Source organism: Streptopelia decaocto, assembly GCF_964273445.1.
Source record: "Streptopelia decaocto genome assembly, chromosome: 6".
Classification (NCBI taxonomy): Eukaryota; Metazoa; Chordata; class Aves; order Columbiformes; family Columbidae; genus Streptopelia; species Streptopelia decaocto.
The window spans coordinates 41,201,000-41,219,480 of NC_138660.1; the positions used below are offsets into that span (position 1 = coordinate 41,201,000).

The 18,481-nt window shown below is 36.7% G+C and overlaps 1 protein-coding gene across 3 annotated transcripts in view; it reads right to left on the reverse strand.

Annotated features, from left to right (window-relative positions):
- Positions 1–277: 277 nt before the first annotated feature.
- Positions 278–18,481, reverse strand: part of PMS1 (PMS1 homolog 1, mismatch repair system component) — a 44,328-nt gene continuing 26,124 nt past the window's right edge. For 2 of the 3 annotated variants that reach the window (XM_082055309.1, XM_082055308.1), the window contains exons 8-13: positions 17,802–17,945; positions 15,610–16,505; positions 10,120–10,575; positions 9,564–9,694; positions 3,356–3,507; positions 278–655 (exon numbers count right to left, since the gene is read on the reverse strand). In XM_082055309.1, coding sequence (XP_081911435.1) covers positions 464–655; positions 3,356–3,507; positions 9,564–9,694; positions 10,120–10,575; positions 15,610–16,505; positions 17,802–17,945 — 1,971 coding nt within the window. In that variant the 3' untranslated portion in view covers positions 278–463. The remainder of the gene's footprint in view (positions 656–3,355; positions 3,508–9,563; positions 9,695–10,119; positions 10,576–15,609; positions 16,506–17,801; positions 17,946–18,481) is intronic. The other variant, XM_082055310.1, reaches the window with a different exon arrangement.

Here is an 18,481-nt window from a genome sequence, read left to right on the forward strand (position 1 = left end):
AAATACAAATGCAACACCATAAAAGTGTAACAACAATAACTGCATATGACAATGCCACATTTAAATACCTACCGCTATCTGGCATTCCTTTGAAAATTAACATTTTATATCCTTAGTACAATAAACTTTGCCAGGCTCTCATGAAAGCAAGTTCTAGCCACTTCACATCTAAATCTTCTTGACATACTGATATTTTCTAAACCTGCAGCAATAAGGAAAGCATCAAACCAGTTGAGAACATTTCTTTAACAAACTCTTTTTAAAAATAGTTGTAAACTGTTTCTCTACAGTATTTATTTCCAGTTTTAAAGTAGTATTTGAATTTAAATAAAGAAGTCTCTAGAGTGTGAACATACGATAATGAAAAGTCATTATACAAAAACTTTGCACAAAACATACTGAAATTACAGAATAATGATCAAAATTAAGCAAGAGATATATGATCCCAAACAAAATGTTCCATTTACTCAATAATTTCCGTGGAGTTGTGCTTGTCATCTTCTGGAATATCTGCTAAGTGACAACAAAAAGGACGACCATGAACACAGCCTTTATTTTCCTTTCCAAGCTGTTGCATCATCCTGTAAATTTTGTTTTGTACGTCTTCTTTTGACAAATGTAATGGCAGCTGCCGAGCTAAACGTACTGCTTCTCCCTGTGGAAAGGAAAAACAAACACAAAAAGTCAACAGTTTTAAAGTACCACTTTTTAACACATTAACCTGGGGCTACCACAAAGTACAAATTCAGCACACACTGTTTAAAGGTCCCTCTTCTCTTTTCTGCTGATACATATTCCGAATGCCAGAAATCCAAACGTAACTCTAAACATATCTTATCACTTATTTAATGACACTCGTACAATGGAGTCACACCAAGTCAATCTCCTGGTCATGCTTGTACTCTTTCCTTTAGGGTCCACTTTTGCAACGTGCTATGTGTACCTGAATATCTTATTTCCTCTTGGCACCAGTATCGGCTGAAGATGTTTACCAGTTCACAGGATACATTCTACACCACAAACTTTAGAACTAACATAAATGAAGTCTAACAGTCAGCAAAACAAAACTGTAAATATACTATAGTGAAATTTTGTATTAATGTTGTATTAAATATTGTCTATTGCATCCAGTTATCTCTCAATACTAGAAAGCAGAAGTGACTGCTAAACACAATTACTGAAGCACCCACCCTCAAATAATCAAGCAACTTCAAAAAGAAGAAGTCAGTTTTTTTGTTTCCTCCTCCAAGATGGGCCTTGCTGCCATTGCTTTCTCTTCTGTGTTGCCTAGACAGAAAGGGAAGTGGCAGGCAACCTCCCTTTACATTGTACAAACCTGAAGCAGCATTCATAATCTTTTAATCTGAATCTTCTCAGTTTGTTAGTCTGGAATCTTTTCCCATGCCTCCAAGTGGAAAAAAAAACATCACTGTGGATTATTTTCTACCTAGGAAGGCTGCTGCTTTAGGCATCACACTGTTCTTTTTTCTGGATCTACCAAAAGAGAGCAAAAACTGCAGACATGCCCGCTCAAACATAAAACTTATGATAGAAGTTGCAATTCTGAACACGACAGTGGATGGTGTTTCCAGTGTTTACCCCCCAGAGTGGCAAAAAAACTCAGTGCTTATTTGTCATTTTTTTTTTCATGACAGCAAACCATATACTTCCCAGTTAGTATTTAATATTTTCCAGCTACTCTTACTGCTGCACACGCATCTTCTTTCTAACAATTCCTTGCAGGATCAACAGTGCTCTTAATAAGCCTTCCTTTGATAATCTCTTGATATATACCTTCATATGTATGTGTGTATATCTACATATATCTGTATACAGATACACACACGTGTGCGTGTGTGAATATCTCTCTCTATATATATACATAAACCAACTCCATCCCCTTCAATCTGACTGATGGCTATTTGTAAGCTGAGGAAATAAAGCTTCCACCCCCAAACCAAGTTACAAATCATTCCTGTCTCAACACATAACTCGTCTCTTCTTTAAGCTTCTTTCATGAGTGCACAAGAATGGTTCAGTAGTACACAACAGAATAGCAGCTGTAAACTTACTGCTCCCAAAAGACAGGGAAAGGTTTGTATAATAACTGTTTAAAAAGTGAAACACATATTCTGTATAAATGCCTAGGTCCCATTTTGAAGTAACCCAATTCAGGAAAGCATGTTAGCAAGCACTTAAATAATAAGACTTAACATTTATTTTGGTAACATTTTTGAACAGAGATCGTAAGAACTGGGATTAAAGATAGCATTAGCGAAACATCTAGACAAGAAGTGACAGAAAATTACTATTGTTAATTACTCAGCTTCAACCATTACCACAAATATTACTTGTTTCTGAAACTTCACGCCCATTATTTTCTCTGGATGGATGATTTTATCTATTTGCATATCAAATATTAACAAGAGTCATTCCAGTCTCAACTGTTGCATAATAACTTCTGTAAAGAAAGAGATTAAAGATCCTTTTACTCAAGTACCATGTTTCTGGCAACTAATAATGCTGGCTGTTTGTGAAGAACACATGGTTTCCTCTCTGCCAGGGCACCCAAGAACTTAATAACATATTGAACAGAGTGGACTTACAAGGCTCTGTAGGTTGTCAGTACGTACTTCCTTTAATTGCAGAAGTTACTGATGTTAACTAAACACAAGCATTTCCAGAAGCATATGGGTTTCACCACATGCAACTCTTCATCTGTTACTTCAATGTCTTAATTCCAGGGACTGCTTGCTTTTTTAGCAAAAAGAAAGTGTTTCCATTTGTCTGTCTCTGCCCTTTCTTTAAATGAATAATAGGTATTCTTCTTCAAGTGGAAATGGTGCACTTTCTGATTTTCACAATGTACAACTCTTTGAGCTTTACACGAGAATTAAGCTTCAACTAATGCCTACTTTTCATACAGTATTACCTTAGACCATTTTATAACTTCTTCACAGACTTATTTTTAAAGGAGTTAAATCATGATAACTCTTCTGGATTCAGCTGCCTTCTGGACTTTGAAAGCAATCTCATGGCAGTTTCGTATTATAACATGGAGAATGTCTTTCTAGCCTGAAAACTGCTTATGTAGAATCACTTGGTGAACACCAGCTCTCAGCATGTATTATATCACATTGGGTGACTGGTTTTAGAAATATCTGATAGAACTATTTTGGTAAACAATGCAAAACCCACACACCTCAGAGAGGATATGACATTCTCCTTTTCAAAAATAACTTCTGCATAGAACAGAACTACCTTAACTAAAACAGAAAGCTGAAGAAAGATTTTCAAGCTGTTTAAGAATTATAAGCTTAGCTGGCTAATACTTAAAAGCAAACTTCTGTCTTACCTCCAAGTAATTTATCACTTTGAGAGGCCTACATTCATGTACTTCCTTTGCATTTCCATCAACTACTGCCTTCAGAATTTCTTTCAAATCAGAAATACCATAATAGGGCAGACAATTAGCTATCCCTTCTATTTCCAGATGGCATTCTGCACCTGAAAATACAAAACCAAAACAGTACTTTATAGACTGCTATCATTTCTATTGTGGAACAATTCAGAGAAAATTAAACTGATACAAAAATCACTTAGTAAATTAGTCTCACAAATTCAATACAATTGGGAAACTTTTTTTTGCTCCTCCCTTGGAATGTAAAGCACTTATTTGTCCAATCTTTCATTATGATGATGTGTGCCTCTTCACATCACAAATGACTGAGCTTATTTTAATTCAAATCCTAGTTGGGACTGTTTAAATGCTTTAAACATTTTGCAGCATTTCCAGTCTTGAACAGAGCTTTAACTAAAGTTTTTGTAGCTTTAATTAGAACACACATGAAATTACAACAGTAGAAGTTAGCAACAATTTTTTTCAAACTAAATTGTTTTAACTGTTGGCACTATTTCTTACATAATTGGTTTAAACATCTGTAAAGTTCAAATATTTTATTGTAACAAACGCCTCTACTGAAATAAAGAGCAGTTTTTTCTCCTACCACAGCAGAGGAAGAATTCAAGCCAATTTAACTGAAGGCTCTGTAACAGAGTTCATACAATCATTCAAGTGATATCAGTGCTGCAGCAGGTATCACTCTGAATAGGAATGATGAAGAAAGCATTTAAACAACAAAAATACCTATTCAACCTGTGAGGTGTAAGAGATTTCACCTCTCATTCGCATTACTTGCAAAAAATTTCAATGGAATTTCTACTGTACAACTAACTTTTCTTCCATTCCCCGTCAGAAGCAAGTTCTCCAGCGGTCAGGCTCACTCCCAGAGTCCTTCAGAGCTCCTCTGCTCATTCATGTTGGGTGCACAGAAATCCCAACCCAACCAGCACAGCCACCTTCCCTTTTCCTCCACTACAAGTCTAGAAGTAGAGAGCTTCACAGGGAGATTGTGGAAGAATACAATTCATAAATGAAATAAATTCACTCTAGTGCAATAATCCTAGGTAGGAGAAATTATGTTCAACCTGAGTCACAAATGGTTTTTGCCAAGTCAGAAAAACTGCAGGCAAATAGAGTGCTACAAAGTAGATTAAACTAACAACGTGATAAGGGATCATTCATGTTCCTAATATGAACAACAATGTCAAATATTTCAGAAGTGAGAGGACATATACATGCAGTGTAAGTCACCTCAAGGTACTTTCATTAGCTAGTAGGAGACTGTTTGCATGACCAAGGACTGTTTGATGGTCAATAAACAAGAGCACAGCTGAACAGGAGGACTGTGCAGGTTGAAAATTTTTCTAAGTATGTGCGTGTCACCAGGTAAATAGCGCTGCTGGGCCTTTTTAAGCTTAACGGTAAGAGATACTTTGACCAAAGTGTGAATTTGATATATGTTTCCCCTGCCAACAAACCATATAATCTCCTTCCAGCTACATATTTAACACTGCTTTAAACCTGAAACTTTCTTTTCTTTTTCACCCGGCATTGTCTTCCTCTGCAAAAACAGATGTGTTTTTCAGGTACTGCTGTAAGCCTGTGATCAGATTCAGCTTAAAGCAAAATGTTAAACTATCTGAAAGTTTGCCATTTACTAAAGGTGAGATAAGATGATGTACTATGCCAATATTTCCCCACAGAAAAGGTTGCCAGTAAGAGACAGGAGCAAAAAATAAAGTCTGATTTTAATCTCCTTCAGCTCTTTTAGCTTCATTTTTATCCCAATGTTGCTTTAACAAAAAGCTAGTTTTGAGTAACTGTTCCAGACCATTTCATTATGCTGCTTTCTCTCTAAAACGAGAACTTAGTCTATTTAACAACCTTTCAGTAACCACCTCTATATGCAACCAAAGATGGGACACAACATTTTGTTAAGTTTCAACTGTTAGGATTTTCAGCTTAAAAATTTATATTTCTAGTGCTTCCTCTTAAAATTTCATGGCAATGAGGTTCTGAATTTGTGATTTTTTTTTTCCTTTTTGCAAATCCAGTAAACCCATCCTACATGCTAACAAGACTGCTAATGCTTGATACTCTTCAATTTTACCAATGGAAATCTTCCTCTCTGCAAATTCTGACAGCCAGATTTGACTTCACCATATTGCTTATTAATCTGAAAGTCAAAGGGGGCTCTGAAGAATGTAACAGCAGAATAAATAATCCAAATCCTGACTAAGAGAAGTTTTCTTCTTTGGTATCTGTTTGTGTGCCATTCTCTTCCTCTGCTTATATTCTTCAGACTGAAAAGTAACCCACCGCATGCTGATTAACATATAGTTATCTGGAAGTCTTTGCAGGAATTCTGATATTGGCAACATTTGATGATATAAGCAGATGTTTGAGACTCAGTGTACTTGTAAATTTTTGACAAAATATACATTAAGAGCTTAGAGTATTCAAACAGCAGTTTCCATGGTAGTTTCTATGAAATGCTTTGCAACTTCCAAGTAAAATATTTCTGAGAATAAACTAGCTTCCAATTGACTAAAAATGTGGATTTCTCATTGCTACGAATTTCCCCTTTCTCTCTCCAAACAAAGCACTCACAATCATCTTGGGCTAATTCTCTCTTGACGGCCAGGAAAAATACTTCGCTTCCAGCTGCCACCTAGATTAGGTGACACTGTAAGACTATGTATCTTCCAGTCTACAGTCAAAATCAAACTCAAGTTTAGTACCAGCAGGATTTTTCCACTGGTCGGTTACAAGAGCTGAGGCAGCTTATATTACCAAGGAAGATGGAGTATTTATCAGTTACTGCCCTGTTAGGTCTTGTAAGCACATTCATTGTATATACATATGCTGGGTACACATATGCATTTGGGCAGACAATTCTACCCTAAAAGCCTGCTTTGGAGCATGGCTCAAAGCCCACCATGGTTACAAAACCAGGTTAAATTGGTTCCTTGCTCTCAGTTCCTTTCCAGACAAGAATTCACATCTCCCTATTGGACTTTCACGGAGGGAAACAGCCAGATGTGTTGTGAAGGTACATATAACAAACACATCTTAAGAAGAACTGGATGGAAAGTAATCCATCTTACTTCTTGAAATGCTTCTCTGTATGTAGGGGTCATTGCAAGCTCTACCCAGCAAACAAATGCCTGGCAGATCTCAGAATACTGAGTTAAGTAAAAGCAAACAGACGGCTCTCCCCAAGGTAGCATCACTTGACGTAAGACCAGAACATGAGAGGGCGGGAGGGCAGTGGAAGATGGACTGGAGCTCAGTGTCACAGCTTTGCAAATCACAACTGTCATGTTCCACAAAGAAACCATTGATTTTGCCTAACATGAGTACAGCAAAAAGCTTTTTCTCAACTATTTCACAACATGTTTTTCACTGTCAGCTACCCAGAGAAAAGCCTAGTTGAAAACTCATTAGACTGCTGAGCAGTCAATATAAAGAGAAACAAAGAGGTACTTCAAAAGATCTTAGTCTACCAAAAAGAGAAGAAAGGGCATATCCAAGATCTAGGACACCTGGAATGACTTTGGCTGCAATCATATAGAGTCTTTGAACAACATGTAACAATGGTGAATTACATTCCTGTCTTAGAACATGACAGCATTCAAAGGACAGACTTACCATCAAATAGACCAGTAAGGTCTGGAACTCTCACACTCCTGTAAAAACTATCCTAAGGTATGCTAAGGTGAAATTCTCCAGCTGCTCTCAACATGTCTCCACAAATGCCAGCGAGCTGTGATGGTATCATCCACCACGCAAAGTGGCAACCTCTGAATCAAACCATTAATAACATATCCTAAAGAAATAAAACTTTTCTGAGGCAACTTCTAGTTCAACAACATCTGAGCAAATGTCCATCTTTCAGGCTGTGTCTGAGTTTAAAAAAAACACAAAAATAGTTCCTGAATTCAGACAGTGAATAAAAAAATGCTTCTATAGGGTTGGTAAAGAATGTTTCATGAGATGAACTTGTTCTGTCAAAGTTGAGAAATCCTATAGAATACTCAGGCATAAGTGGGACAAATCACTCCTGGTCTGCAGGTCACTTTCCATAAAGATTATACAAGAAGAATCTATAAATTAAAGAACCTTAAATTGCATAGGGAAATTCCCAGAGTGACACATGTGAGGAGTGTTAATAATTAACATCTGTGTTTCTAAAGACAGCTTTAATGAGTACTTGTGGAAGATAGTAGCATATCTGTAGAAAATAGCATATTTGAGGGATGAGTTTAAGAAAAAAAGAAAAAGGAGCGGCTGATGAAGTATTAAGTAAAAATCCTTAGGTGAGTTGGGAAAAAGGCTGGGAGAAATTCCATTTGTTTGCTGGTATTTCTACCTTCATCTTCAATAGTATGTTCTTTTAATAACAGAGGCTGTAACTGCTACAATGTCATCAGCAGAAGCTTATAAACATGACTGACAAGCCTCAGATGTTATTAATGTTTCATTCAAGTAGTTAAAGTGCAAGACTGGGACAAAGAACTGAATTAGATTCCCATTCTTCACAAGAGCTGGCCGTATGGTACTGATCAAGTCTACAACCACAGGGCATCGACCTGCATAGTGCGTATAAAGCACTTTTACTTTCAAGAACTGCAAACCACATGAGAACAGTTTTCTCACAAGATTTCATTTCCTTAATTTTACATACTTAGGAACACAGGCTTGGAAGACAGTTACTACTTCATGGTTACCGTGTTGAGCCCCTTGCTGTTATATTGTACAATTCTGCTCTTAAACTACCTATCTTAAAACTAGTTGTCCATCTCCTGAACCACAAGACTGGCCAACCACCTATAAACTGTCTTCGAATTTTCACATTCAATTTATTCACATACAATTTACTCATATCCAGTTTATATTAATTAGATTTTGAGCAAACTTATGATAGCAGGAAGTGAGGGGAAAAAAAAAAAGAAAAAAGGTATGTGCACAAAAAGGCTAAGCAATAATCCCTATACTGAATAAACCTTTTAAGAGCTGCCTCTTAACAATATGCCTTTATTCCTCTAAGATTATCACTATGAACACCTCCTACAAAGTTTTTGCTATTTATCTACAGATTTAGCCAGTGAGAAGGAAGTTCCCTTGGTTTTGCTGTGCATGATTCAGTAAAGAAAACAGCTTAGACTCTGTTCTTCCCAAGAGCCAGGCTCTGAGTGAAGAAGTTGCTCTACATCCCTTTTTTGTATCTACCCTTAAAAGATCCCATATGCTACAGTAGATCTGTCATCACTGTACATATGTGGGGATCTATAACACATGAAGCTATAGCATTTCTAACAGCTCTTATAGGAAATCTTCTTCTGAGCTGTCAGCTAGGTACTAACTCCAAAGATGTTTGCTTTCCTTGGAATTCTGCTAGAGAAATTCTAGTCTGCAGAACTGACTCTGGGTGGGTTGCCCCTGGGTCTCCAACAGCATCCCTATAAATCATTCCTCAGAAAAATGTATAAACATTTGATCTCTCTTGCTAAGTTAAAAGGATCTCACATGAAACAGATTTATTCTGTGATTGCCATAGAGGCATTGAAAAGTAGGCCATTTCAAAAAAAAGTTCACATTGAACCCTATCCAAGGTGTGATGGTGATCCTGTCACCCTCTCTTTACTGGCCCCTTTAGGCTCCATGTTACAACCCTGATATGAAAGGACGTCAAAAACCAGATCCAGCTCCTTACTGGACCTCCTCCACTGCTCAACAGCAGTCAGCTAAAGCACATGCTTCAGAAGATTCAGCAATTAACTATCACCTTGAAAGAAGCTGCCAGGACCAAGGAAATCTCAACAGTTTAATCTAAATTCTGTCAGAATAGCAATTAAGGATATCGACATCCAGCATTTTGAGAAAAGAAGAAAAACATACAGGTCAGGGAAATGTGGATTTCAGAGCATTCTTTGAAATACTATTAAAGTTTTCTGTTCAGCTATCAGTTTCCATTACTCAGTGCTCTACATAGAACATTACATTCTTTGCCAGGTAACAAAATCTCAGTATTAAGGAAAGCAGGATGCTAGGGCTTCAAATGATGTAGAATACTATGATCTACATTAACAATTACTTATATCATTAAATCAGAAGAAACAAGATCCAATATGATTACAAGATTTTAAAACCATCATACCTTCTATCACTGTTATCTGGAAACCATTTGCTACAAGCCTTGGATCTGACAAATAACCCGAGCCACTGAAACTCCGGGAATCCTTCTGCATTTTATAAAGAGCAGCCATATACTGAGATCCACCAAGAAGACTGGTGAAAAAAAAAAAAAGTCCCCAAAGGGTTATAAGCCAAAACCCTTAATTTGAAAATAAAAACTATAAGAAAAGTAAAGAGTAGTTAAGTGATTAAAAGTGCCCAAGATTTTTAAAAGCATTCTGAAAAAGTAATTTGTTTAAAGAAATGAAATAGCAGCTATTCACATATCTTTAAAAGTAACCATTTTTAGGCATGTAATTACATAATCAATGGGGGAAAGTTAGCTAGGGCAAAGTTGTGAAAATATGGAGCACTAAATGTTCCTCTGGGGAAAGAAATTGACAAATGGTCAAAATTCATATTTACAAATATGTAAATAATCACAGATTTAGCAATCAGGACCTTAGCAGAGTTTTTTGTAACTAATTATCAAATGATACTTGAAATAATGCACAAATTGTTGCTCAATTGTACTATACCTGTCTGTTAACACAATTGGTGTGTCCAGTTTCTCTACTGGAAGCTTATGATTCATCAGTAATCTTTTACATAGCAGGGCTTCTTCCAATCTATATGGATTCAGCAACATCAGCTTTTTTTCAGTAGCAAGCATCCAGACATCAGGAAAACTCTGACGACGGATCAGGAAAAGCTCATGTTCATCTGAATAATTTTTCTCTTGTCTTTGAACCTGACATTTACAGGAACTCAGAGAAAAAGGCACTGTCACAATTTTTGCAGGCAGTTCAGGTTTGCACTTCTTTTCAATTTGAACATTAAACATCTTGCTAAGCTTCTGCTGGTTGGATGGGGAAGTCTTCAGCTTGGATTTCTTTTTTTCTGCCTCCTTTGCTGATCGGTGCGCTGTCTGCCCCATAGCTTTCTCAACATCTCTGTTGTACCGTTCCTGGTCTTTGGCAGCTTTTATTTCATATCTTAAAAGAGAAAACAAACCAGTTGCATAATCAGATTAAAAAAAACCAAGCCCCAGCTCCTAACACACTAAAACAGAAGGCAAGGCAACCCTTCCAACTGACAAGGACTCCATGGTTCATCCAAGTAGCCACATCAATATGCTTTCCACTGTGACAGCAGTGGAAGATGACCAGGGACTGTGCCCCTATTACATTACCCTGTGAAGATGGTAAATTGGAAATTTTCCTTCATGATGACAGGCAGCAAAACTCGAGTTACTGAAGGGGGAGGAGTAAACTGCATCAGACGAAGAGCTACAGCAGGTTGCTTTTGACCTCACTCCCAAAGACTATGTTTAATCCTAATTAAAAATCACACATATAGTTTTGGAAAGAGTTTTGTCCTAGGCACATCCAGCCCAATTCAAAAGTCATTTAAGCTTCCAGAGATCTACAGACTTCAAGGGGAATCCATGCAGTTAGGTGAGAGTTTAGACCCTAAAACACTTTGCATTAAATAAAGCCTGAGGCTTATGAGGAAATGTATTTGACTTCAAATGGCCTAAAATTAACCACCAATAAAAAGCATGAGATTACACTACAGATGTTATCATCACAAAATTCTATAATTAATAAACTTACAGAGTTTTCAAAAAGTACTCAATAACAAGCTACTCCTAGATGCTATCTAAGTAGTTAAAACATTACTACACACTCAAGCTCCACAACCTGAGTGGATTCTTAATAAGTTTGCAAATGTGAGGAAGATAGCACAACCTTTATAGATGCCAGGTTTATACTTGCCTACTACATAACAATCTCACTTTTTTGAACACTAGAGGAGTGTTTCGCTGAATTCCCTCTTGTTATCTTTATTTGATATTCTGAATTCTAGCAGGTAATTTAAACCAGTCCAATCTTCAATTAAAAAAAAAAAAAAAGCTGTACTATCATAGGTAAATATTGGAAATAAGTATTTCAGCTGGCCATATTTATTTATTGCTACTTGCTGGAACAGTTTGATTCAATTATGTGTATGCATGCTGGAAAATTAAGGTCAAAAAAAGGGTCACCATTTGCAATTAATTATGATGTGCTAGCATTCACATATGGTACCAATATTTAGTTAACTAAAAAAGCTAGCTTAAGTAGTTTCTTGCAATAAATCATGTCCTAGAAAATGCAGAGTAAATGTTAAGATAGAAAACATCTGCTCCATTTAAAATGAGTGGATGAAATCACTTAAATAGAATTTTTTTATCCCAAATACATTCATGCTTTGACCAGATAAATACTTGGTTTTGAATCAACCCAATTGTAATGCAGGAGAATCTCACTATAAGAGAACTGAGCTTTCAGTGCAAAACAAAAGCACTTGCAAATAAAGTCCAACTTGTCTATCACTATAGGCTACCAGAACAATCCTAGCCTTACAAGCCTTGATTGTGAGGGTTTTGCAAATTTCTATGCATCACTATCAGTGATTTCTTCAGAATCAAAGCAAACAGCAGGTTTACAAACTATGGGGGAATACCTTTGCCTTTCCAAAAATCCTTCCACAGAAGCAAGTATAATCAACAAGTGCTAGAAGAACAGTTTCTTCTTAGGTTTGGGAATTCAGAATCCTTTCCTCAAACTACAAAACCTAAAGCCAAGGAAATCTGCAAAACTGGGTGTAAGGAGGGAAGTGGAAGACCAGAATGAAATCTAATTTCAAAAGCAGCTTTGGTTTAACTACACAAATGGATCCCATGGCTTATCACCTTCCCCATGCTTCTTAAACCCAAATGAAATATTCAGCATGTAACAAAAGCTTTTTAATAAAAGGTCTCTCAGATCTTATAAGACAAGTAAGACTATCTGAATTTGAACATTGGGAATAAACTCTGGACATGGCCACTTGTGTAAATTCATACATGTCCAGAACAGAGAGGGATCTCGTTCTGAATGTAATACCTCCTGACATCATCCTCTTCACATAATGGAACCAAATCAACTCAAACTATCACCCTGAGTGTTTCATTCTACTTATGTGTTTCCTTCCTTTGTGAAGAGGACAATAAAAGCAGCTTTTAATTGCCCATATCAGCTTTTCACAGCCTTCTTCTGAAATGTATAGGTTTCAGAAGCTGGCACTGTTTCCTAGGAGTATAGAATATGGACCTGCTGTTATGACTGAAGAGATGCTAGGGACAAACAACAGATACCAACTATTAATACTATTATTTGTGATTAATATCTGGCAGTAGATGAATGGAGCTGGCTAGAGATGGTACCACCAAATTACCCCTATCCAAAGGAAAGAAAACATGTTAACTAAAAAGTTAAAACAGAGTTAAAAAAGCCATGAGGTGCCCAGAAAGTTTATCAGGCAATAAAAAGGTCCCACCCATGAGCTAGTTACTACCAGCCACTAATGAGTGTCTATGCACACACTCCTACCAGTCAACAGTCAATAAAGTCTGCATTACCTGAAATGATGTTTCTCCCAGGGTACAGATATACACACGAAGAATTACTGTAGAGCACTGACAAGGTAATTTGTTAGCCCCATGATAATGCATCTGTGGCTTTGAACCTTTCCTGCATCTTCAGAACAACTTCTGCTGCCACTGCCATGGCACTTGGAGGGACTCCTCCTGCTCCTAACTGAGCCTGATGTACAAGGAATTTTTAAGCCAGAAACACATACAAGCTGCATTTTAGGTAAAAGCAGAGGGAGCACAAGAAATTAAATCCTGGCTTTGCAAAGCAGAAGGATATACAAGGCTGGCAACATGGACAGGCATGGAAGATTTCCTCTTCTATTATAACATAAAGACCATAACATTTTACATTCTGGTTGAGTAATAAATGCTGGTTAGTTTTGTAAAGGCTATCCTATGTCACTATGAGACATCTGTTGGTTGTACTGCTCCCAAAAGGGATTTAAACTCATTTAGACCTGCTGGAGAAGCCACAGAGAGAAACAGAGATGCTGAAGCCAAGTACACCCATTGTAACATCAATATGTGACTTTATCACAGAAGGATGTGAGATCAGAGCCCAGGAAAAGTGATATCTTGCCAGAAAGGCTGCCTGAAGTTGGAGGTATAGTGTGTTCAGCAGAACTGAGGCACTTGGGTTGCCCAGTTGTATATTCCTTTGTTGTTACCTCTAGGTGGCCCAATTTATCCAGAGTATCTGGTAGGCAAGACTTATGCTCTCTGCCAGACGTACAACAGTCCTTCTGGATTGTTGCATTGGAGGAAAAGGCATCTCTCTGTACATCTCTTCCTATTTGTTATTTTCTGAGGCAATTTTGAAAGAGTACAAGCGGAAAAGAAGTATACCAGACCTGAACTGTAAGGATACAACTAGTAGTAAATTTTGCATTCACTTTAACATCTACTGCATTCAATCCTCCATATGAAGAAAACTTTATTACTGGAGAGGTCTCCTTCCTGAACTAATACAAAGTTAATCTGTAGGGACACTCTTAAACATAAGTGTTGTACCAGCAAAGCAACCATGAAATCTCAAAAGCTAAAGCAGAGCAAATTAAAATTTTCTGAAACAGCTGGCAGAACCTTTTGTTTCATTTAATTAAAAGCATTAATATAATTGAAGTAAATTTCTACTGTTACACTAATATTTCTAATGATGCAGAGATGGACAAAACACTTTATCGCAGGTATGGTTTTGTGATCGCGGCATGTTGCTTACTTAGTGAGCTTTAAATTACTTAAATCAGAAGCTAGATATAACCGTTTTACCTAACTCTGATATAGCTGGTATACAGAACAATGCAAATGTCTTTGAAGTCAAGGAAAAAAAACAGATATATTCACAGTAATTCAATAGGTATCACTTCTCTTCTTTACTATTCTCCTGATCAAGTTTCTCATAAGTGTTATTATTACATTGTTTTGGCTAGTATCACATCCTTTTCAGTGGTCTTTCTTAATTCCTTCTCCTTGCTTCCATAACATGAAAAACACCCCACATTTTCGCAATGCTGAACAATGATTTTGTTCTTCAGAACCAAAATTTCATTTCCCAAACTTTCTGCTACATCTCACAATATGCATTCAAATCAGTACATGTAAAACTATCTAAGAACTACTTCTACCTTCCTCATTTGTATGATGCCCTACAGTGTTTTAAATGTTATAAAATTACAAACAAGATGGGGAAGGCTTGGCATTTTTGATTATTTCTTTTTTTTAAATTGTCTTAGAATATCTCAAAATCCATTACTTTAATTCACCTTTTACCATAATATAAGTTCCACATCATATACCTAATATTTTTATTAATCCAACCCCCATCCCAATTTAGGCAAAGATATTTCCCTTACTTGCAGATGGATTTCAAACTCTCAGTGACAATTTGTTTCAGAAAAATATGGAATTTAGCTATTCAGGTGGTAATCTAAAAAAATGTCTGGCTTTGATTGATACAGAACTAAATTCAAACTGTTCAGAGGAACCAGCACTGGAATTAGAGGGAAAAATAAATTCCTCATGTCCTCTGATTGGATTTTATAAATATAACTCTGAGGTAGCCTGGGTTGGGATATGTACTAAATTTAGAGGAAAGGAGCTCAACAAATGCTTGAGCACTAAAGATCCTGGAAAAGAAATGTCACTTTGTAGCAATAAAAAAATAACTTTTCATTCAAAAAGCTCTGGAGGAACTATACAGTGCCCCATCCATCACCACACTGGTTTTTACTGACAGTGACAACACACAGGCAGCCCTTAGAAACAAGATATTTGCAGGATGCAAACAGTACATTTTCTTGCCTGTTATCTCTAAATAACAATTCAGCAAAACTGTCTCTATCTAACTGCTGCATTGAACAGTGGCAAAATGAGTAACTCAAATCAGCCTGCCTACCGCAAAAGATGACCACTGACAATACTGATGTTGATCCTAAAAAGTCAAAAATAATTTTTTGTTCAATTTTTTCATAAATAATCAGGAAGTTTGATTTGTTTTGTTTTGTTTTCCCTACAGGTGACTCACTGGCAACTACAAGATTGAGAAGCAAGTCACAGCCTGAAAACTTACTGCTTTTTTTCATCTTGATTCAAATCCTTCCACTGTTCTCCAATCATCAGCAGGATGTCCTCCATTCTGGTGCTTGGATTATCATCTATCAATTGTGGACGACGTTCTTCAGTGAAAAATCCCATTGGAGTCCTTGCTTTCCTTATTGGTTTACCATTAATTAAGTCATAAGCCCTCACACGTCCAAATTTCTCACTTATCACATTTCTTTTCTTTATGCTTTGATTTGAGATTTGCAGATCATTGCTTTGTTCACCGGCACATTCATTTTGCTTATTAATTGTTCCTCCAGCCTCAGGAACCAAAATCTTAATATGCTTCAGGTTGCCTCCTAAACAGCTTTTAAATCCACTTCCCATACTCCAACTATCAGCAGAGATTTCAGGTAAATCTTTAGGGCCTAATGCTTCCCCAATTTTTTCTGTTTTGTCAGCCTTATCAGAACTCAAATTATGCTCGTCAGGTTTTTTAGATTTGAGGTCCTCAGTAACACCATTGTTTTGAATTTCAATCATATTCTGTCTGTTCTCTTCCTCCTCACACAATAAGTTTAAGGAACTGTGTGGAAGAGCATCACTCTCAGAAACCTCTTTTTTGTCCAGGTGACTATGTACAACATCACCACAAAATGTCTGATGATTTAAGCAGACTTCTGTGTTTTTTCCTGCTTGACAGTTTTGCACATTGCTGCTGAATGAAGGGAATGAAGTATGAGCGTGCAGATCATCATTTCCAGATGGTCCCGTTTTGTTAACAACCACATCTGTTTGTTCTGTTCTATGAACAAACACGTCTTCTGAGGTACCATCTGTTTTATTACTTTCACCAGGGACTGCAGCAGGTAGTGGCCCATACAGTGACTTCAACACATTTTCAACAGCAAGTAAGACAGATTCCTGGGAAAAAAGAAAAAAAGTTAAAACACCCACACAGAAAAGCCACACACACAAGCATACCTGAAAACGTAACTGACAGATACTGAGAATACAGAGCAACAAGCAAAATGATCTTATTCAGAATATTTTTTTCAGACAAATCTGGACAGATGATTGCATTTCAGTTGTTCACACACACTCAAAAAGACTCTGAACTAGATACCTTTAGTTTTAAATATTTCATGATAGGTATTCTGCTTTACTGGTGTACTCTGCTATCACAAAAAAAATGTTTTCTTTATAGCAGGGTACTGACTGCTTAAACCAGCATCAGGTAAAGCTATTCCCACCTAACATGGCATTAGAAGCTTAGAAGACAGATGCACCAACAACATCCCATTTCATGGAAGCATGTTTGTGTAGGTGCTTTTATGGTGTGTGTTTCCAAGAGAGCGTTGCACCAAATGATGGAGAGGAAAAATATCCCCCCAAAATTGAAAAAATAAAAAAACCAACTCTTTCTAATGCCAAAGGAAAGTTTTAAACTAGATCAAATGTGAGAATACTGTGTTAATTTTCATAAAAGTGACTCTTAACAGACAGTACATTTGCAAGATTAAAATAGACAAATACAAAAACTTTCAGCGAAGAAGAGGATTAACACACTGGTGTGGCTACCTGCATTCACCCTGAATAACCACCTTAGCTATGTAGCCTTCTTAGTTTCTGTGGCACTATTTTTCATATGGAATGCTAATAAGTGAAAGTGAGTTTATGGAAATCTATCACTACATAGCCTCTACAACAGTCAAAATTTCAGGTCTCAAGAGAATGAACAAGATATCCTGAAACTTAAGTGATGTTGACAATAATGTACACACATAATGGCAAAATACTGCTTCCACCAGCACTCAGCTTCCCCATACGCACACCTTGAAGTGTTCAGTGTTTAAAAGGTGATTACGTAATATAATTATGAAGCTAAGGATGAGATTTGTTTAAGTACATACATCATAATTCCATTTAGCCTCTCTTACTATAAAGCCAACTAGAAACAAAGTGATTCACACAGGCATCTGACAGTGTAAAAATGATCTTTGAAATCAACTGGGAAAGGAATTATGTATAATCCTCCACTAACCTGTTCAACACTTTTGAAATAAAACAGTCCTGTGGTAAAGGCAAGGTATTGTGTAGCTAAAAAAAAAAAAAATCCAGTAGCACTGTTTACCTTGAAACACTTCAGTAGTCCCAGAAGCCCTTATTACGGTTACATAAGTAAAAAGCTGACAACTCAGAACCAAATGAAGATGTTACCTTATAATGCAGTAAAACTTGAGTTTTATCAGGTGTTATATTCACATCCACAGCAGAGGCAGGTACAGTAATACTCAAAAAGAAAACAGGGTACAAACGAGAAGAGTCCTTTTGTGTCATCATATTGTAGTACTCTCGAATTAACTACAGATGGATTTAATAAAGAGATGTGTGAAAAGCAATAAAATTGACACAAAGGCATAGAAACAATATTTGACATTGCAAAAGGATAACTGGTTTGTTGATAGGTTTCTTTGAAATTAAAGGAATGCTAAAACAGTCCTCGTGGGTATGCATTTATGCTGAAATAATCACCAAAGGGACAGTTATTGGCCGATTCCATGTCTTCACAGCAAAATTAAAACAAAAAACCAATTCCAAGACACTAACGGTAGCTACTTTGACCTGATTAATGCATTGATCACACTCAAAAGACAGGATATGCCCAGACTGGACTGCAACTCCAATAGTTACTTCCTCAGTTAACACAAATACTATTATTTGCTTGATTTCAAAGACAATTTGTTTACACAGCATGCAACCACATTACTGTCTCCGTCTCTTTCAGACAAACTCAAGACTGAGAAAGTAGCACTTGCACCACAGACTTGTCCTTTTCCCAGAACAGGATAATTTGTTCCTTTTATTAACCTCATTATAAATTTACAGCTTTTTTCAAA